At 35.5% G+C, this 22,642-nt stretch overlaps 1 protein-coding gene across 2 annotated transcripts in view; it reads left to right on the top strand.

Annotated features, from left to right (window-relative positions):
• PTGFR (prostaglandin F receptor (FP)) overlaps window positions 1-9,214 on the top strand; it is a 45,889-nt gene extending 36,675 nt beyond the window's left edge. For both annotated transcript variants that reach the window (XM_004679145.2, XM_012722777.1), the window contains exon 3: window positions 5,659-9,214. In XM_004679145.2, the coding sequence (XP_004679202.1) occupies window positions 5,659-5,937 (279 nt within the window). In that variant the 3' untranslated portion in view covers window positions 5,938-9,214. The remainder of the gene's footprint in view (window positions 1-5,658) is intronic.
• The last annotated feature ends 13,428 nt before the right edge of the window (window positions 9,215-22,642 follow it).

Here is a 22,642-nt window from a genome sequence, read left to right on the forward strand (position 1 = left end):
AAACGGGAAAGCAAAAGGCTTCTTGAGGCATCTTTAGAAGTGAAGCAGAGTATGAATTCTGTGCTGCTTTCTCCTTCCATCCCTACCACTACCCTAATGCAGATGGAAATGTTGGCCTCAGCAGGGGCAGGGCAGGGCAGGGCAGGTCCTGACCAGAAAGGGCCCTTCATAGGAGGTTGCAACAAATTCCACCATCCTGCTTCCCTGTGCTTGGCTGCTGTAGGTCTCCACTCCTTCAGTCCAAGCCCTCTCTAAGTGTCTCCCACTTTTTCAGAAACTTTCTTTAATCTCTTGGATGAAGATGAGAAAGAGGACTGAGCAAATGGTATAAGCTTCAGGGCCCCAAGGCAGTTACTATAATAATTAGAAATCAGACCCTTGGCAGGCTTTTCTTTAGGCCCTCACACTAAAGGGCAGGTCCTTATTTTGTTCAACTTTACTTCCTTGTCTGTAAAATGTAGATAACAATATGTTTGTGTAGGATTGTTATGAGGATTATTTGACCTAGCATGTAAGGTGAGCTTTTCTAGCACAGGTAAATAATCATGTGTTTTATTCCATGAGAAGTTTCATAAAAAGGAATCACAATTATAACTTATATTTATCTAAATATATACTGTTTAATTGTGAAAAGTCACTAGGGTCCTGACACTGGCCAGTAGATACAGATTTAGGGTAAGGAATGATGGAGTAACTTCAATAAAATTATAATGAGCATGAGCTATTATCTATAATAAAGTAGCCTGGCAGATTCATTAATTTGGGTGACCTTAACAGTTAATTGCATTTTGTACTTGCATTTTGTGGCTGTAATGAATGGATATTTTATTTCATCACCTATCAATTTTTGCTCCTTGCAATTGACAATGAACAAAAACTGTCCTTCCCAAATTCTTTTTTTTTTTTTTTGGCATTATTATTCTTGTCTCATTGTAATGTTTAAAACTTAGAAGCATCATTTTAATTGATTTTTTCCATAGTAAATAAAAACACTCCTCTTTGTCTACACCTGAGTTTGAATTCTAATCACTAACAAAATGACTAGTTGTAGTATGCTGAATACCAAAGGAAGATATTTAGAAAATAACAGAAAGCTCCTTGAGTTTCATGTGCCCAGTTGTTCTTGGACACTAAATGAAAGGCTGTGTTTTTTGTGGAGAAACTGTATACAAATCTCTGGAATCAAATTCAGGTGTATCAGCCAGAAAATGAACACTTTTAAGGCTTGTGAAGCAACTGTTGACAGAATGCAGGGACAATGGAAGGCATTTCTTTGTTACCCTAGTACGCACACTTCTGCTAGTCTTGTCAGGATTTAAATTGTTCAGGCAATTCTGTAGCACATCACAACTTATACATACATGCTCAAATTTCAGCTAATTACTTGGGGGAAAAAAAGCACAAATTACCAAAACAATGCACTATTTAGTTAAAAAAATTAAGTTAGAGGTAGCCTAAAGTAGAAAATGAAAATTCTTGTACTTCTATTGTCTATAATTAACCAGTGTTTCAGTGAGAACACTGAAATATTTTTCTATGAACAAAATTACATTTTTTTTCCAAAATTAGGTTTACCTAGTCAATAAAGTTTGATAATTTGAATTGTAAAAAGTTAACATAATGGATAAAGATGTTGTGCTGTATGTTTACAATGGAATACTATTCAGCTATTAAAAACAAAATCCTCCCATGTGAAACAAAATGGATGGACCTACTGGAGATTATTACACTTAGTGAAATAAGTCAACTGGAGAAAGTTAACAATGTATGATTTAATTCATATGTGGTATATAGGAAAAAACAAATGGTTTAAACAAATAAAACAAAATTAAACTCTTAGACTATACGGCCAATCAGTGGTTATCAGAAGGGAAGCAGCGGGGGGTAGTGGTTAGTAAATTGGTTAAAGGTGAACAATTGTATGGTGAAGAATAGAATTGAATTTTCAGTGGTTCACTTAATGCTGTATATAGAGGTGGTGATTTTAAATGATGCATATCTAAAGCTTATATCATGCTACAGTGCAGTATTATTTCAATAAATTTTAAATAAGTATTAATACTGAATCACAAACACTAATGCTTGTATATTTTTCCGGTATGTTAAATTATTATAATTTATCCTTTGCTGAATACTTAAGTTATCCTGGATTTTCAACAATATTATTATCAATGATGTATTAATGATCTCTAATATTACTGTTCTACTTAATGTCTCTATTGATAGCTAAGGGGTTAGTGTTTCTCCGAAGTCAGTCTGTAGAGCAACCTGTCAGCCAGAAGTCAAAGGAAGGATAGGCAGCAGAGTGCCTATTTCTTTGTATTTGGTAGAGAAATACCAAATACATTGGTTTCCCCTCTGCAGAGAACTCAGTGTCTTTTTACAGCAGGAGCCACACCACTGTTTTCAGAGAAAGAGAAAAGTCAGAGAAGTGTAGACCATGTTATGCAGATATTTTTACTTTGCCCCTCTCTAAACTAGACCCATCTGTCCCATACATTACATGGAGCATCTTTGTCTTCAGCTAGAGAGAACGGTGTCTAAACTGGGCTTTGAGAGGCTTGGAAACACACCTGGTAATTATTATTTTTTAATGATTTATTTATTTATGCATACAGAACTGGGGTACATGCCAGAGGTGCAGGGGATGAGAGGATTCACCAGAGACAGATCAGGGAGCAGAACAGGCAGATGGATAAAGCACACTGCTGAGGGGAGCAGCAGGCGGGTCAGGAGAGGTCTGTGGCGCCCTGTGGGTCACCTCTGGGGCAGGCGGGGATGGAACTCATGCTGTAACTGGCCTCAGCTTCTTAGTGCTGTGCCCTAACCCGCTGCGAAACCAGGGAGGGCCCACACCTGGTAATCATTAAGAAAGGCATTCATTTAATAACTCTTGAGGCAGGAGAAGCCTATTCACCTTTGACATGCCCCTGTGCACCCCAAAACATAGCAAATGGACTGTTTTATGAGGGCAGACACATGTCTGTTTTGTCATTGAGTTCTTAGCACCTTGTACCTTACCTAGCACATAGCAGATAATAAATATTTGTTGAGTAAAGAAAAAATCTGAAGTGGAAATACCTCCATTGAACTGCCATTTGAGTCTTAGCCCTGCTTGCTTCCATAAGGAATTGGGACCACATAGGCTTGTTTCTTCAATCCTGTTGAGTGGCTGTGGGAACAGTCATGAGTCCACATCAGACCCAAGTACTATATGTGAAGACTAAATTTTCTGTTTTGAAATTTAGTCAATCTTACTAGGTACAGAAACTTTTGGTCTACAGTTTGATATATTATTCCCCTGGGAAGTGAACCCAAGGGAAAGAATCTTTTTCTAAGGGGTCTGCTTGGATAGTAGGATGTTCTTTTGGTGACAAAAAACCTTCTTGGAATCCTTTACTATTCATGTTCTTGTATACATGCTCAAAATTTAAGCTTCAGAATAGACCAACATAGGCTCTCCCTGGTGGTACAGTGGGTTAAAGTGCAGCACTATGAAGCTATCACAGTCATTGCAGCATGAGTTCAATCCCCAGCCAGGGAGCTGACCCACATGGCATGGCAGACCTCTCCTGACCTGTCCATTGCTCCCTTCAGCAGTGTATTTCAGTACATCTGCCTGTTCAGCTCCCTACTCTGTCTCTGGTGAATCCTTTCACCACCACTACCTAACACCCCCACCCCCGCTCCTCTGGCCTGTACCCCAGTTTTGTATGCATAAATAAGTCTTTAAAAAATAGAAAGATGTAATAGATGATCAAATGCTTCTCTGTTGACTGTTATGCTTCTAGAAATAGCTTCAAGGAGTAAAAATACATGTTTTAATTCATTCCAATATTTACTGAGTATATCCTAGATGTCTATATTATACTGGGTATTAGAAATAAAAAGAAGTCTCATAGTCTGATAGATATGCAGATAAATGCATAATTATCATGCAGCATGGTGGTGATATGATGGGGTAAGGAGTGGCTGCTATGGGAACATAGAGGAGGGAGTAAGTTGCTAATTCAACTTAGTTAACATAGAGAAAGTTTCATGGAGGGGAGTCCACCTTTTACAAAGTTTTGAAGGATGAGGGGAGTTTGGTGAAAAACTTTACGAATTAAAGTTCGAAAAGGGATGGTGAATCTGGGTGAGACCTTCACAATGATTAGAAATAAGATATTTGTAAGAGATGAGCTTGATGAGAGATTCTTTCTTTTTCATTTTAAGTCTACAATTTTATTACAATTAAAAAAGCATTATTTTGAGAAGGAATCTGTGTACTCCACTCAATTGTCTAAGGGGTCCTTGGCACGAAGATGAGAAACCCCTGTCATGTTAAGGGTGAGCACATTGTTGTGTAGCTGGTGGACACCCATGCCATCTGCCCCTGTTGATAAGGGGTGAAGTTTGGAAGTAGACTCTAAAGATGCTAAGTAGTCTGTACTTGGTGGTATAGATACTTGATAAGGGACTCTTTTCTGTCACCCATTAGTCTCATTAGCTCAAATTAAGACATTTATTTCATGTAAGGCTCTATTAAGAAGATCAAGAAGACTGGATTATGTTTTCATTTGAGCTTGTTAATCCTTAATTGTGGTGGTGTAATGGTTTTAGTTTAACCTTTATTTATTTAGCATTTGCTTTTATATCTAAAGTGTTTTCAGAGGCCCCTTACTCCTCTGTTCTGCAACTATTTACTTGAAGCCAAAGCTGGGCTCAGTGATTAGATCAGTTCTAATATATAGCTGAGACAATTTATGAACTGACTCCCCAAAATTAACTTTAACATCTTGTGTGGTTGGGTAGAAATGGACACAGGAGTTCAGAATTCACTTTGTTATTATGTCTCAATAGTAGCAAAGAGAGCACCTCATTTCTCAAAGTACTTACTTTTGGATTTTTTTTTTAAGATTTATTGTTTTATGCATACAGAACAGGGGTACAGGCCAGAGGTGCAGGGGCAGTGAGAGGATTCACCAGAGAGAGAGTGGGGAGCAGAACAGGCCAACTGACAAAGTACACTGCTGAGGGGAGCATCTGGTGAGTTAGGAGAGGTCTGCCACACCATGTGGATTACCTCTGGGACAGGGATCAAACTCATGCTGAAGTGGCTTTAGCTTCTTAGTACTGTGCTTTAACCTTTAGCTTCTTAGTGCTGTGCCACCAGGGAGGGCCCACTTTTGGATTTTTTTAGAAGTAAAATTAAGATTAGTGTGAAAGACAAAAGGGAATGTGAAGAGAAGACAATATAATTATAGGTCAAATATATGCCAACTCAAAAATTCTAAGAGTGAAATTCTAGAACAACATCACCTCGCAAGTGGAATTTAATATCAGATGTTCTGAATTCATTAAAAATCTCTCTTATTTATAGCTTATCTATACTTTTGCTAAGAAGTAAGAAAATGTCACTTTTTATTTCCCTTTGGGTCTATTTGTATATGTTTATCTTGCTATTTAAATGATCATTTTATAGTATGATATCAGTTTGAATTCAAAGGTTTTAGGTGTTTGCATCAGAATTTCTGCTATTGTTCATTTCTTTTTGTCATTATTTTGCAAAATAGTATCATTTTGAACAGTGAGATAAATATCTTGCAGCATAGTTTAAAAAATCACAGGGTCAAGGAAATTTCTGTATCAACTGATTCTGTTTTGTTTATTTTGCAGGTGACAATGGCTAACATTGGAATAAATGGAAATCAATCCCTGGAGACCTGTGAAACAACACTTTTTGCACTCCGAATGGCAACTTGGAATCAAATCTTAGATCCCTGGGTATACATTCTTCTAAGGAAGGCTGTCCTTAAGAATCTCTACAAACTTGCCAGACGCTGCTGTGGAGTGCATATCATCAGCTTACATGTTTGGGAGCTTAGTTCCATTAAAAAATCCTTAAAAGTTGCTGCTATTTCTGAATCATCAGTTACAGAGAAAGTGAATCAGTAAGCACTTAGTTCAATAGGGCAGTAAGTCAGCATAGATCTAGAACAAAATTAAGAAAAATAGTGGTGATTTCAGCTATTTAGATAAATATATATAAAGCTTAACTGGAAAATGCAGGTAGTATGGAAGCACTTTTGTCAGTCAGCTTTTGAAATTTGTTAAATTAACAGTATCGTGCATTTTAGTTGTTTTTATCAACTGGAGGCAATACAATGAAATAATGCCATTGGAGTCAAACTGAAAATAATTTTTGGTTTATTTGCATTATTTATGCTTTTGCAATGAGTGAGTCTGTTGAATCCAAAAGCATTTACTTGACCTGTTTGCGAAAGAATATCACCAACACAGTGAAATGGCTCTTTTGGGATTACTGCTCTGCAGCCATTTATTATAGACTAGGCTTAAAAAAATAGAGGTGTGTACACATTTTTTGATTGGGTCTATTTTGCCCATCATTATGTCAGCACAATTAATAGATGAATGGTCATGTCACATAAGTTTCACTGTGGCTTGTTATAATGACTTTCACATATACCGGCCGGAGCTGGCTAGCCTGTTTAGATTTGTGATATTTGATAAGTATGACTACTTACATTTATTGTTATAAAGGTCAATTGTTTTTGAAGTTTGTTTTTTTTTGGTACGTCATAGATTTGCACAGTTTTCAAATAATGCTCAGAAAATTCTAATATACTTATATACAATAAATAATTTTTAGAGAAATAGTGGCTCTATGTCATCACATGTATAGGCAACTTGCATTGTGGCACTTCCTAAGAAACTACCATGGATAATGCAAATAGCTGAAACCCTAGTAATAGGTGCAAAGAGCATGGGCAAAGAGCCTTTATGTTGAGCCACCATTTCTGTGTCTAAGAAAAAAGAAACACAATTTACATACAATATTCAAAACTGCAGCTAAAGTGTCTCTGCTTTCTATTTACATTTATGCGCACACACATGCACACACAAGCATAAAAAATTTCTGTTGATAGTGAATTCATAAAATCTGTGATCTGGCATCATCTAAAACTTATGCTACCCATGTTAAGGGGAAGAGTGGACAGTTAGGCATTTTGAATCGTTAAATTGATTAATTAAAAGAACAGGGATAATCTCTCTAGATTTCCTAAAATACTTTAGACCTTTTCTTTGATTATTTGTATAATGCAACCCAAAGCATTTTAGTAACCATTCAATGTTTTACATCCATTGGTTTATAGGACAGGTAGTTTTGCTATCAATATGCACTTCTATAAAAGAGTTCTTTACCTTCATTAACTGGGGTCCATTGTAAAGTTAATGTTCCCTGTGCTAATGATTTCAGAGTCTTTAGGAAAACTGTATAGCTCAAATAAGCTTAAGTTATTATGTTCACAAAGTAAATTACTCTTGACAGGTAATTTACATTGGAAATGGTTGTTAACTTTAGTGAATTTTGGAAACTTCTCATGAATAAGTGAAAATAAATTAGCCTCACTGAAGATTTAAAAACAACCATTTACCAGTGAATTTAAAGAAAGGAACTACATGTACACACACTAGTATGTAATATTCTTAATTTAAGATCTATACATGATAAATCACACACATTTAGGTGATTCTCATATGTTGTGTGCATAGTAGGTGATAAACACTCATAAAACTGAATTATAAGCAAAATTTCCATGATGTCAAATGAGCTTGGAATCGCAGTTTTTCTGTATTTTTAATTTAAACTGACAAATATATATTGGTTATTGTAGATATAAATAAAATGTATAATGTGTGTATACATACACTTTATTCAGTGTATATGTTTTTTAAAAAAGTCATTGTAATCTGTGGTTGATGTTGCAATATTTAAATGTCTTTGTGTGTTTCAAGAGTACTTATAGTACTTTTAAATGATTTAGAGCCGATATCCCCTCTCCCTAGTGCACCCCCCCTCACTATTGGTATCCTGTGGTCAGAGTATTGGTATCCTATAACTGAGGTACAAAGAATCCAAAGTAGATCCTTTTCTTTTTTATGCTATATAAGCTGCTGCAGCCACCATTTCCATGTTGATTGTTTAGGGAGAGGCATGAAGCAGAAACTTTCACACAGGATTTCTCTTCTCTGTTAGAAATGTTTCATCATTGCCTTGAGAAACTTGGTCATGTGTGTCTGCACTAAGGTGATACTGTACATGACTGTGTGTGGGAAGTATGGGTATGCAAGGTTTTAGGAGTGTCAGGGAGGTCACTCAGCCACATTGGAAGGGTTATTTGTAGGAACTGAGCATAGATTTATGGCCACTAAATTGGTTTTGTAACCTTAAACACAAGAGGTAGACACCAAAAATTGAGAAACAAATTGCAAGAGAATATATATATATATATATATATATATATATATATATATATTCCAAGCTTATAATTTACCAATTTTGAACTTTCAAGCTCAATTTAAAGCTTATAGTTAGACCATTAGAGTAACTGGATCTCCTTTCTCCTTAGAGAAATAATATCTAAGCAACTTTACATTTTGCTTGACCATAATATATATGGGGGATTCTACTATATTATTCTGAGCAAATGACTCGAAAATGCCAGGCTTTCTCTGATGTTAGTGAATTTTTTTTAAAAATAAGGTCAATATATAACAATACATAGGTTTTTATGATTATGAATACAAAGATAAATAATGTTGACTCATAATTAGTTGTGGGTACATTGTCAAACATCAGACCTTTACTTATGGATTTAATTCTGTGGTAGAAATATGCCTTCTCCCCTAAAGGTAGAGCATTGCTTCCAATTACCTACATTGCTGAAGTGGAAAATGCTTAATAGTTAGCGCTTGTACATACACATCTGTCATATAATAGTCTTGTTCGCTCACTTTCAGACTTAAAATCTGCTTTGGTTTAGTGTCTAACCTGAGTTTAGAATCCAATTAAAAGCATAGGGTGAACTTTTTATAAAACTTGTTAGCTTTACTTATATTGCCATCATTGTTCCCAATTAATAAATTGTCTGTAGTTAAAATATAAAGTGGGAATACATTTTCTTACTTCATCTGGATGTGAGAATATTTTGCTACCTTACAATAATGTTGGAGTGCAAGTTATTACTGATACATTTTCACAGTAGACGAAATGTGTTATGTGAATAAGTGTATTTTGTGTTTGTCATTCTTGGTCAGATTGTACCAGAGATTAAATAGTGATATGTATATTTTGTTGCTTGCATCATGTAATTTTAGTGTTTGACTAGCTTAAAACTTCAAACAAGTGATTTTATAATAAACTTGAAACAGTGTTTATCAAGTGTTTTGTTTTTTTTTTAAGGAAGGTATTATAAAACTTAGAACTCCTGAAAATTAAGCTATCATTCTTTTTTCTCAGATGAGAAGCATTTCCACTTATTTCCTGACATTACCATTTGGATCCCTTTCCTAGCCACTGTGACATCTGTTTCTTCTGTGCCTCACCCTACCTGGGTAGTTCATAAATTAGATGGGAATCTGATAATTTCTAAGACAGTGGCCTAGTTGTATCAGTCAAGAGACCTGAGGTATGTCTGTGATAATACACAACTGCCAAATCTTAGTGCCAGAAACCCACAAATCATCTATGGCTTCTGCCCACTCAGAAGGAGAGCTTTTCTCATTGACATCTTTCAGATCTCAGGTGACAATTTTGCCACCATCTTTTAAGTTATACAGGAAATAATAAGTGCATTGGCTCTTAGAACTGCCAACCGGAAATAATACATAATACTTTACTCACATTTCTGGGTAAAGCAAGTCTAAGGTTAATTATTTTCATCTTTGCTTTCTCTGTATAATTCACACTAGAAATGTCCTTTTTTAAAAAAATTTGAAACATTATGGGTTGAAAATATTTAAGATGCACTCATCTAAATATCTTGTAAATTTAAAGATAAGGCAGAATGAATATCACTTATGTATATAATGTGCTATTTGCAATTTATAGATATTTTACATGATTAAAAAATATAGAGTAAAAAGTGAAAAACTTGGTTTTTAAAAAGGTAGCAAAAGCATTTTGGTACAATGTCAAAGCATTGTTTAATTGCATCATTGTCTGAAATGATTGCTTTCTGACAAATGAGGATTTTTGAAATCTATTTTTGTTTTTAAATTTCAGCTTCCTCATGACAGAATATGTTTAGCTTGATATACTCTAATGTTGAATTTTATCAAAATATCAGAAAACCTGAAGTGTATATTAGCACTAGACCAAGATTCAGCCACATTTCTGTTTCTCCAAATGAGAACAGTCACTTCATTTCAAACCCAAATATAACAGTCTATGAGGGAAGTCAGAAACAGATAAAATTAAATCTTAGTCATCTTATTAGGTAAGTGTTTATATATCATGTGTTTTCTGCAAATGGCTCTATGAAGAAGTTACTGCAAAGAATTTCTAGAAGAATTCTCTTTCTGACCTGCAAAAATATCAATCAAAAACAATATACTAAGCAATTAGGAGAAAGGCTTTTATGCCACCCAAATTTTCACATTTGCTGAAGCATCTTTTTAGTTAACAATTTATTTTATGAATGAATAATTAAAATATTCTTTTATATATGTATGTTATTCATAGTAGAGACAATTATTTACATCTAAAGTAACTATTTTGGATGTGAAAGCCAGTTTACATTTCTACATCTAAGGGCATATACACTCAGTCTTGTTTCATTTTTAACTCGAATTGTTCTTAATCTCCAATGGTAAACCCAAAATTAACAAAATCCACTCTATTATTGCTGTAATGTTAACTTTCCATCCTATATTAGTATACACCTACATTTAATTTTAAAAATTAAGTTCATTCTAGATACACCTTTGTGTTCCAAAACTTTTTTATTCAGTAGTCCATGTCAGTACACACAGACTATTATTATTTTTCACTTTTTAAAATGATTATGTATACAAAGGACTGGGGTATAGGCCAGAGGTGTGGGGGAGGGGGCAGTGAGATTGAGAGGATTCACCAGAGACAGAGTGGGGAATAGAACTGGTGGATCTACTGAAATACACTGCTGAGGGGAAGCAGTAGGAGAGATCTGCCGTGCCATGTAGATCTCCCTTGCTGGGGATAGCTTCTCAGTGCTGTACTTTAACCCATTGGGCCACCAGAGAGGGCCCAATACTGTTTCTAACAGCAAAATAGTCTCAGGTAATGTCGATGTACCTTAATTTAAATAATAATGTTTCTGTTGAACATTGAGAGTTGTTTCATTTCCTTCTTTTAAGACTGCTATTTCAGTATGCTCCTCCTTGTTCATATTTTGTGGGGCCACTGGGTTAAGCCATGCTCATTTTCAGTGTTGATATGCTTTTGCTAAATTGTGCAATGCGTATTTCCATTCTCTGCTAAGAGAAAATATCCTCTTCCTGGCGTCACTTACCATGTGTTTTAGCAATCATTCTATTGTCATCAATCTACTCGGCAAAAATAAATCACATTTAAGTCATACTTTGTTATATTACTTGTACTTTCCATTGCTAATGTAGTTGAGCATCTTTTCCTACTTTTATTATTAGTCACTTGTGTTCCTTTGTAAATTTCCTGTTCCTGACCTTTACACACTTTTAATATTTTAATTTTTTTCTTATTGACTTGGGGAGAACATTGCATATTGAAGTGCGTCTTAGTCACCTTGGGCTGCTTTAGCCAACAGAAATTCCCCATATTTTTGAAGGTGAAAGATTTTAGGTATCTGGACAGGGTTCTCTCCCTGGTTACTTCATTTCTGTATCTCCACAGGGTAAAGAGGCAGAGAGAGAGAAAGGAAGAGGAAGGGAAAGAGAAAAACACTTTGATCTCTTTTGATAATATCACCAGGCCCATTATAAACCTTCAAGATCTTGTGAAAAACTAATTACTGCTCTAAGTTCCAGTCCAAATACCATCACTGTGGGAAACAGATTTTAACATGTAAATTGTGGGGAAACACAATTCAGCCTATTGTAGATATTAGCATTTTAGTTTTATATATAATACAAAAAAGTACAGTACCAATCTTTCCTTCCAGGTTGTATTTCTTTTTCATTAGAGGTGTTATTTAGCATTAGCATTTATATTTTGTTTTGTTTAGAAAGACTTTCCATTCTCAAACATTATAAGTATATTCCTCTATGTAATTTTCTATGACTAGTAGTTTGTTTTTGATCTTTAGATTTTGTAGTTTCTATGAAATTTATTTTTTGTGTGTAAGATAGTGACTTTTTCTTATTCCAAATGTATAACTGATAGGCCTAACATATGATAGCAATTTTAAAATAAACAAAGCATTTTAGTTATATTCCTGAAATCTTAACCTTGGCTAGATTTTCATTAGCCTATTTGAAATTTTGAACTTAGTTAATTACTATTTTTAACTCAGATTGGGAAACACCAGTCTGGATCAGTTAATAACAAAAGGAATAGTAAGTACCCTTAGTATTCAGCATTGCCACTAAGACTATAACCAATAGGAAATAGCCTTTGAATTCTTCTTCTAGTAATGAATATGGCTTTTTGTGACGACATTTTCCATTTTTAACAGATCTGTTCTGTGATCAGCAATAGGTTTCAGGATGTAATTGGGTTAATTAGGCATTCCCCTAGTTTACTAGAGATGCCACAGAGCACAATGGAGGAGACTCTTTAAATAGCAGATATTGATTGGCCCAGAGTTCTGAAGGCTACAAGTGTGAGGTAAAGGTGTCCTTAGTGTTGAATTTTTTTGAGGCTCTTTCCCTTATCTTGCAGAAGTCATCTTTTCCCTGTGTATTGATTGACATGGTCACATTTAAATTTAATTACTACTTTAAAAATCTACTCTCTAAATTGTCACACTCTGAGAAGCTGGGGGTTAGGACATCAACATGAATTTTGAGGGGACAGAATGCAGTACAGAGCAAAGATATTGTCCATAACAATAAAATAACCGGGTTACTGACACATGCAGGGAATAAGCCTGTCACCACATCTTTATTGGCCAGGCGGTTCTCAAATGCTAGTCAGTATCTCTTTTGCAAGAAGGATTTGCTAAATGAAATTGTTTGGCCCCACTTCAGTGACTGATTTAGTAGGTCTGGTTAAGGACAGAATTGAATTTGCTAATAAGGTCCCAGTTAATGCTGACTTGACGTACACATTTTGAGAAATATTGAAGTTATCTAGCGGTCAAACTAGATACAAATGGCAAGGTATAAAACAAAGAAACACAAAGCTTTAGTACTGGTAACTTAATTCCTTTCTAAATGCTTTTTATTTATTTATTTATTTTAAAGACCCACCCATTTACCCATACAGAACTGGGGTACAGGTCAGAAGTGCAGGGACGGTGAGAGGCTTCACCAGAGACAGAGTGGGGAGCAGAACAGGCCTACCAAGGAAGTACACTGCTGAGGGGAGCAGCAGGTGGGTCAGGAGAGGTCTGCCACACCATGTGAATCACCTCTAGGGTGGGGATCGAACTCATGCTGAAGTGGTCTTAGCTTCTAGTGTTGTGCTTTAACCTGCTGCGCCACTAGGGAGGGCCCGTTTTATTTTTTTTTTTCTTCAACCACAAACAAATTGGACAAAATGTTAGAGCCACATAGAAAGGGACTAGAACAATATAAGATGATACAGACTAGTAGTAAAAATCAGATACAAAAATATAAAGCAGATGTGAGGCCATAGTTTAGTCAATCACACATTTCCTTTTCTTTTAATCTTTTCAAAATTTCCCTATATTGTTGCTCATATTTGTGCAATATTGATTTCTCCCCTCATGTGTAGTCCCCATCATTCTACAACTGCAGCACCAGTAACCATAGCCCCTTGCGCCTGCTCCCTCCCCTGTTTTGACCCCTCTCCCTCCCACTCTCCTGCTGGAAGCCTCAGATTTATGGTTTGCCAGCAAGTTTTCTTTTTCCTGACCCTTTTGTTCGATTTCTCTATATCCCCCCTGTAAGTCATACAATCCAGAATTCACTTTTCCTGTTGACTTATTTCACTTAACATAATCCCTTCTATCTCCACCCATGTTACTGCAAATGGGATGAATTTATTTATTTATTTATTTTTTGATCAGTGAGTAGTATTCCTTGTGTATATATACCACTTCTTGATCCAATTATCTGTTTGGGACATTTAGGTTGTTTCCATATCTTAGTTATTATAAGTACTTCTGAAATAAACAGAGAATTAGTTTTCCTGCACTATCGTGGTTTTGTGTCCTTTGGGTATATTCCTAGGAGTGGAGTCCCTGAATCACAGGTGGACTCATTTTTAGTATGTCCACACAGCTTTTCATAATGGCTAGACCAGTTGGCATTCCCACCAGGAGGGTAGTGTTTCTTTTTCTCTGCATCCTCACCAGCATTTGTTGTCTTTTTTTTTTTTAATATGGGTCATTCTCACTGGTGTGAAGTGAAAACTGATAAAATCACACATTTCTTACTGTTATCAAAAAGATTTGTCATATAGACAGTAAAAATTGTCATTGTAATTTGGAAATAATGCTTATAGTTCATAAAAACTGGAAAGTTGCATTTTTTATAAAAAGGGAAAAAGTAATGGCTTTTTGGATTGATTTTACATTTTCCTTCCTACATTTCCAATGTTTGTAATCTTTGATACCTGCATTTTCTGAAATAACTAAGCAATTTATCTTAATAATTTCTTACTCTAGTAAAATAAGTGCTGTCAGTTGTTGGGTTTTTGCAGGGTACTGAAATTTTTTCACTTCCAAATAAAATACATTGCTAGTACTTTCAGGACAATTCAGTTTACATAGTGGATTTTGTTCAAATCAATTAGAATGATGGGCCAAAACTAATAACCCTTGAACTTAAAATCTGATTGTAAAGGCATTAAAATAAAGATCTTTTATACAAGTCTAAATAAGTAACATTTCTAAAGTAGGCAAAACAAAAAACAAACAAACAAAAAACTAGCTTCTGAAGTAAGAGATCATGAGACAGTTTTACCCAGATAGTATTTTTCCCCCTTAAAAAGAATATATCGGCCCTCCCTGGTGGCACAGCGGGTTAAAGCACTGCACTAAGAAGCTAAAGCCACTTCCACATGAGTTTGATCCCTGCCTGCCCCAGAGGTGACCACATGGTGTGCAGACCTCTCCTGACCCGCCCACTGCTCCCCTCGCAGTTTACTTCGTGGATCTGCCTGTTCTGAACCCCACTCTGTCTCTGGTGAATCCTCTCACCCTCCGCATCTCTGGCCTGTACCTCAGTTCTGTATGAATAAATAAATAAATCTTTAAAAATATATATATCATTATTTACCAGGAGACTTGCAAAGGTCATTAAACATAAGAAGAGATAAATATCTTACATAGTTCTTTAAATATCTCCTTTTGAAATCTCAATGACCAGAAGTAGTGAAAACAGCACAAGATAGTTTTCTTAAGATTGTGACATTTGTCATTACTTATGAGTTTGATTTTGTAACATGGGTCGTTCTTCAGAGAAATACTCCAAAGAAAACATGGAACAGAGAACTTTGAAATTGGGGAGGGGAGAGCACCAGGCACTGTGATGATGTGCTGTGGTGGTGAGAACTATGGGGACTGCACCTGAGGGGAGCAATCAAATACTGCAGAAAAATGAATGATGTAAGAACATGAATTGAATTATAGAAAAGTCCTGACAATTATATTTATGGTGCCTCATTATTAATGTCAACTAACTGGAGAAGTAGAATAACTGACTACTGTAATTTGAGGTTTTTGAAGAAACAAAGTTTTGTTCTGTTTTCCAAAAAGACCTACTGGGTACCCCCCCCCCTTATGTCTTTTGATTTTTCATAAGCTAGAGGGAGAAAGAGAAACAAGGAATGAATGTGTCATCATCACGTGGATTGGGTAAACATGGGGCTGAAAGCTTTCATTCAGAACAGGGTTACTGAACAAAAGTTTTTCCTATCAAATATGACCTTTCAATTATTTACCAAACTAGGTATCCTTGTGACTTCACTACTATGGCATGTGTATTTTTTGTGTATATTTATATTTAAAGCCATTTAGGGAGAAAAATACTTTTGCCAACAAATAAAGAGGTCTGGAATCAGAGTGAGTTTGAATTTAACGCCACTTTATTTTTGCACAGTTTATTTCTTTAATAATTTTAGCCTTAGTTTGTATAACTAAAAATAGATAATGACTGATAATCTGTAATGGTTTTTAAGGTTTATGTAAGTTAATGGCTATGAAAAGCGCATTGTAGAGTTGGCACATAACAGGCTCTATTATTTCATTATTCTTTAGTTTCAGAAATTTGATTTTAAAATGCTACTACGTTACATACTGTATACCTCAGAGAGTTGAGAAGGTGCAAGCTGATTCTTAATAAAGCAACAAAAATCAAAAGTAAGTAATAGCCAGTAGAGACAATAATAGGGAAGAAAGGATTACTTGATTACAAATGACTGAGCAAAATCTTAAAAGATTAAAGAAATTTCCAAAGTATTTAATAAAACTAGAGAGGGGGGCCACCCTGGTGGCACAAGGGGTTAAAGCACAGTACTATGAGGCTGTCACAGCCACTGCAGCAGGAGTAGATCCCCTGCCGGGGAGCTGACCCACATGGCACTGCAGACCTCTCCTGTCTCATCTGCTGCTCCCCCCAGCCATGTGTTTCAGTCAGTCCACCTGTTCTACTCCCCACTTTGTCTTTGGTGAATCCTCTTACCACTCATCCTTCTGGTACCTCTGAACTGGAACCCAGTCTTATATGCATAAATAAATAAATCATTAAAAAAATAAAACTAGATAGGAACACATTTTAAAGATACAGAAAAATCTACTAGATGTATTATTGGAGACTTTTTTTCCATGTATACTTAGGAGTTAAGCTTAAGAATGTTCCCTGTGGCAATTTTATAAACAGTGGAGAGCTAAAAACAACTGAAATGTTTAGAAGAGGGACTGGCTGAAGAAGCTATTCATTCATGTGATGAGATACTGTACAATTTCAAAAGGGATGAACTAGAGCTCAGCACAGCAAAAATGGGAAGTTATTTACATTTCAGAAACACAGTTTTTGAGGGAAAACTTAGAAGTGTTGCCCTGGCTGCCTTTGGCAGGGCAGAGAGGCAGACAAGCAAGCTCTGGGGGTAAAGGAGACCCAAGATGAGGGGTTGGGGTTGGGCCAATATTGATAAACAAGCTGTGAATTGAGTAAGACTTTGCATCCATGTGCGACCTGGGATTCCCACAATAAGAAATGAAACAGGACAATAGTAGATACTTTACATTTTAATTCATTCCTCAAAATTTCTAGATGGCTTGCTGAAGGAAACAGTTTGGATTATTTTTTAAAAACTAGGGGAGATTTCTTTCTGACTTTTTTCTCCTTTCAGTCGGATGGGATATGAGCACAGTTTCAATAGGGGTTCACTCTTGTGTGGCCCCATCTGCACAGTTTCAATAGGGGTTCACTCTTGTGTGGCCCCATCTGTAGCCAGTTAACATTATGCAACAACATTCGCCCCTAACAACTCCCAGCCACTGACAAGGAGTCACTTTTTTTTTTTTTTTACCAATCGGTAGTCAGGCTCTTTTGTTCTAAAATTTGGGGGGGGGGCATCAGGCGTCTATCCACTGTAATTGTTAATTGAAAAGGAAACTTCAGTTCCCAGAAGGCATCCTGAGAATTGCTATAGGCAAACCCGACTGTTATAACACAGTAACAGTGGCTTATAACAGACATTTATTTTTCATTGTTCTGCATACTGAGAAGTCAAAAAATCAAGGGTATTAACCCCATCTGGTGATGCCATGTTTATGCTCTAAATCTAAATATCTCTTGCAGGCCCCACCTTCTAATACTATTTATCAGTGTTTAATACTTAATATCATTTTGGGCATTAAGGTTTCAACATATGAAGCTTGGGGCAATACAAACTTTCAGTCCACAAGGAAAAATCATTTTATTAGCCTGAGGTTAACAGGGAAGCACTCTCTTTTGGAAGGATAGGACATATGGTGTAGCTCTCACCAGTAAAAATCTTCACAGTTTCTTTCCTTTATCTCTTGACACTTTAATAAAAAACGAACTGAATGTGTGCATTCAATAATTATTATTACTTGCCACTGGTCTAGCTGTGTCAACACCACAGCTTATGCTTTATAATAGCTTTACAGTAAGTCTTACAGTAAATCTGGAATGTTAGCGTTAAGGAAGTCCTTCAGTTTTGTTTTTCTTTATTGAGACTGTTGGCAATAATAGATCCTTTACATTCCCATGTAAATTTTAGTCTATCAATTTCTCTAGAAAAATTTGCTGAAATTTTGTAGTGATGGTGTTGCGTATAAAACCAACTGGGAAGACTGAACACCCCTATAATACTGACAGTTCTAAACTATGAACACAGCATATCGATTCTCTAGGTCTCTAACTTCTCTTAGCAATGTTTTATATCTTCTATTTTTGACCTGTTTCATGGTTTGAGAAATGTACTTTTTACCTTTTGTTGTAAATATGTTTGCAATCTTAGTAAATTAATCAGTAATTTGGACCTTTAAAGCAAATGAATCTACTTAAGGAAAAGTATTCTTTAACTGATAGACAAGGAATAGGGGGAAGATTCAACATATTCAAAATGGTTGAAACACTAAGTATACTCTCCACTTTGGAATCACTGCTTCCCAGGGCAATAAATCCACCTGAAAGATCTTACTCTGTTTCAAAGAAACAACAATAAACAACTCAACATTGACTTAATTGTCTCAGTCAGTCAGCAGATAATTAGAAGTATCACATATAGTTATAATAAAGTAAAAACTAAAATCAACAAACAACTATAAACCAGAGACATTCTGCATGGGCAGGCCGAGTAGGGAAGAGGATTAAAACTGGGGTGGAAAGAGCACACGGGACTATGGTGATGGCTTGTGGGTGAAGTGGTGGTGGGAAGTCCCTGGGGATTACAACCAAGATGAAAAAATGTACAAAATGAAGAATGTTGTAAAAAAAAATGCACACGGGACTACGGTGATGGCTTGTGGGTGAAGTGGTGGTGGGAAGTCCCTGGGGATTACAACCAAGATGAAAAAATGTACAAAATGAAGAATGTTGTAAAAAAAAATTTTTTTTAAAAAGAAGACAAAGATTTTTTAAAAGCTAGATTCTAAGAATAAGATCATTAAAAGCACATTAATTTCTCTTAAGAAACTTGAACTAGATGAAAAACAAGTATTTTAATAAATAATGATATATTATCAAAAGTGTTATGTTGGAAGAAGCTGTAAGGAGTTGAAGTACAGAAGAGAGAAAAATCTCTTGCAGAGTCCTTTAAAAATTGGAAATGAGAGTACATGAAAAGAGTTCTGTGTAGTTCTAGGACACTACAAGTCCAATTAATGTTAATGTTTATTTTTTCACAAATGACCTCATTTTATCAATACAGAGATACAGAAATGGTAAGTACTCCATACCCTTTTCCTGCTTGCTACATTGTTATTTTGAAGAAATACTTGTTGAGTTAAAAATTCAATAATTGGAACAGAACCAATTGAAATAATTATGCTGACTTAATGTATCTTTTCCAAAAGCTTAAAATATGAAAGTTATCAGTTATTTCAAATTTAATTACCATTTTAGTATAAAATATAGCAAAACAGATTTGAAATTTTTACCCCAGTTTGGAGCTATTTAGATAACTTTTTCACATGAAGAATAAAGCTGACGAAAAGAAACATTGTGAAGATTTTATGATATATTTATTTCCACACATATTAGTTGAGTATTTGCCATTTCTGTATTTCTGTGTTTATTGAATTTGTCTAACTAAACACTTTTACAACTTGTCAGACTTTCCAGTGTTAGGATAAGTTTCAGTTTCACACTTCGCCTTTTACATATTCTTGTGCCTTTTTTTTCCCCCTGTTTTCAACTTACCAGGCCTAAAAGTAAGTTAGCAACTTCAGAAATAGGGAACAAAGAACACAAAGTGTAACTCAGTGAAGGGAAGAAACAAAGTCATTGGATTGGTATTTTGTTAAAGGGAAATGTATTTCTAAGAGTTGTGATGGAATTTACTTCTGTGAAGATCATTAAAAGCATGAGTGATGTTTTAGGGTCAAGAATGGTTTTAAGAAGGCCTCTCTCAAATCAGAGAAGTGGCACTTTTGAATGGGGAGGATCTCTTATTTAGCATTTTGCTGTCATGAGTGGTAGTTTTGCTTATCATGCCTCTTGTTTGACTGCCACAGGGATTTTATTTACTTTGACTTTGAAAGAAAGAGATGGTCTAAGGAGAGAATAAGTCAACCAAAACCCTAATTTGCTTTATTATTTCATGACATGACCAATTAGTGTCTTGTCTCCCTCTATTTTGATTTTAGATACTATCCAGCAGCTTGTAATAGTAACAAATGACATACTACCTAGTGGACCTTTGTAAGCATCTGAAAAGGCCTGCTGTACATCAGATTTTAATGAAATAACTCACTTCTTTGAAGAATCTTAATAGAGTTTTCCATTTCTAAAGAGGAGGAAGGATTGGGAGAGTACTGTATTACATTTTATCTTTGGACTTGCCATACATATTAGTTAATTAAAACAAATCACCATCAATAAGAGAAATGTAAAAAAATCCTACAAGGTTGCTTTTATGGCAGGAATAATAGGTGTACTGCAAAGAATATCATATATACTGTCAAAACCAGGCAAAATCTTATATTTCACATGTGGAGACATTTGTCATTCTCTTTGTTGGCTACTAGAAAATTCTCAACCCATCTCCTCAAAATATAATCTGCTGTGAGTAGGAATATAAATTAGTATAGGTTTTATGAAAAACAGTATGGTGGTTTCAAAAAATAAAAATTCAATTACCACATGATCCAGTAATCCCACTTCTGAGTATTTACCTGAAGAATATTAAGACAGTAATCATAGAAAGATATATACACCCCAATTGTCACTGTAGCACTCTTTACAATAGCCAAGTCATGGAAACAATCCAAGTTTTGATAATGAAAAAGGAAATGTGGTAAATATACAATGGAAATACTATTCACCCTTAAGAATGTTGACATTTGGTCATTGCAATAGCATAGATAGATCTTGAGGGGATTTTTATTTATTTTTGCATAAAAAAACTGGAGTATAGGCCAGAGATGCAGAGGGTGAGAGGACTCATCAGAGACAGAAAAGATGATTTACTGAAATGCACTGATGAGTGGAGCAGAGGGTGAGAAAGGAGAGGTGACCATATATGGGTCACCTCTCTGGCTAGGGATTACACTCAGGCCCCAATAGCTGGTGATAGCGCTGATACTTAACCCCTAGGCCAGCGCTTTGAGAGGATTACGTTTAGTGAAAATAGCCAAAAAGAGAAAGATACATGCCATATAATTTCTCTTGTAGAAAATAAAGGTACAAATAAAATAAAATAAAAAAAAAAATCCCTTAGACTCTTATAGTGGAATGATGGGTGTCAAAGAGGAAGTGGGGAGGTCTGGAATAGGTAGAGAGGGTGGAAAGGTTAATAGTGGAAAGTGAGTAGAAATCTAGTGGTGTGTGTGGTGTGTTACATACAGTTGTTGAGGTTAGAAACTATACACCTGAAGCTACAGAGTTACAAACTGATGTTACCTTAACAATAACAACAACAAAAAAATCAAAGTTATGAAAAACAAGGACACATTGTTTTACATTCCAGAGGAGATATAGGAGACAGGCTGACCACGTGCAATGTTGCATCCTAGATTGGAGCCCTGAGTAGAAAAAGACATTGGTGGAAAAACTAGTGAAATCCAGATAAAACCTGATGCTTAGTAATAGTAATGTGTCAATCTTGGTTTTATAGTATTGACAAAGGTACCAAGGTCATATAGTGGAAACTAGGTGTAGGATATATGGAAACTCTACTATTTTGAATTTTTTTAAATCTAAAATTATTCTCAAAACAAAATATTTATATATATTAAATCATATTGTGACCATTTCTCACCAGATATCAAATACCTCAAACTTACCTATCCAATTAATTGAAGTCACTATATTACCTTTAATTTTCCCTAGATTTTTGAGCTAAACTCTGAAACTTCCTCCTTTTATCCTTACAATCTATTGTCCACATTACTGCCTGAATTGCATCTCCTTTTTCAGTCTCATAATGGCTTCTCATCTTCTTTCTCTGAAAGTCTTAAAAGTGGACCTTGTTTATTAAAGACAATATACATTATCTGCGGCTTCATTACTTATACTGATCACACCAAGCCCTCCTTCTTGCTGTTCCTAGAATACTCATCAGATAACCTTTGGAGAATGTTCCTGGTACCATTAACCATTAATTTTTCCCATCAGAAGTCATACACTCATACAGGGTTTTTGGCTAAATCCTTTGCCATTTGGACCCTTCATCTTTCACTCAGTTTCTTTCCTCTGAAGTCCTCATCTTCGTGCAGTTTTCAGGTTTATTTCCCCTAAATACTACTTATTATTCAGTTTTGGGGTGGGAAGAGAGACAAGTTGATTTCCAACACTTTCTAGGAAATTAAACAGTTGCTTAAACACATGTTTCCTTTACTCAGTAAATATTTATTGAGCACCTTGTACTAGCTGTTATTCTAGGCCCTAGGGCCCTATGTTAGAGCAGTCAATGCCAAAACTTCCTTCTTGGCTCCTACAATCTAGTCGGAGAATCTGCAATAAAGGAAGATGAATGTAGAAAGTTGCAGTCTGCCTTCATCATCCTTTTAGTCTGTACCGG

The sequence above is a fragment of the Condylura cristata genome, unplaced genomic scaffold (assembly GCF_000260355.1).
Source record: "Condylura cristata isolate star-nosed mole 26May11 unplaced genomic scaffold, ConCri1.0 scaffold00008, whole genome shotgun sequence".
Classification (NCBI taxonomy): Eukaryota; Metazoa; Chordata; class Mammalia; order Eulipotyphla; family Talpidae; genus Condylura; species Condylura cristata.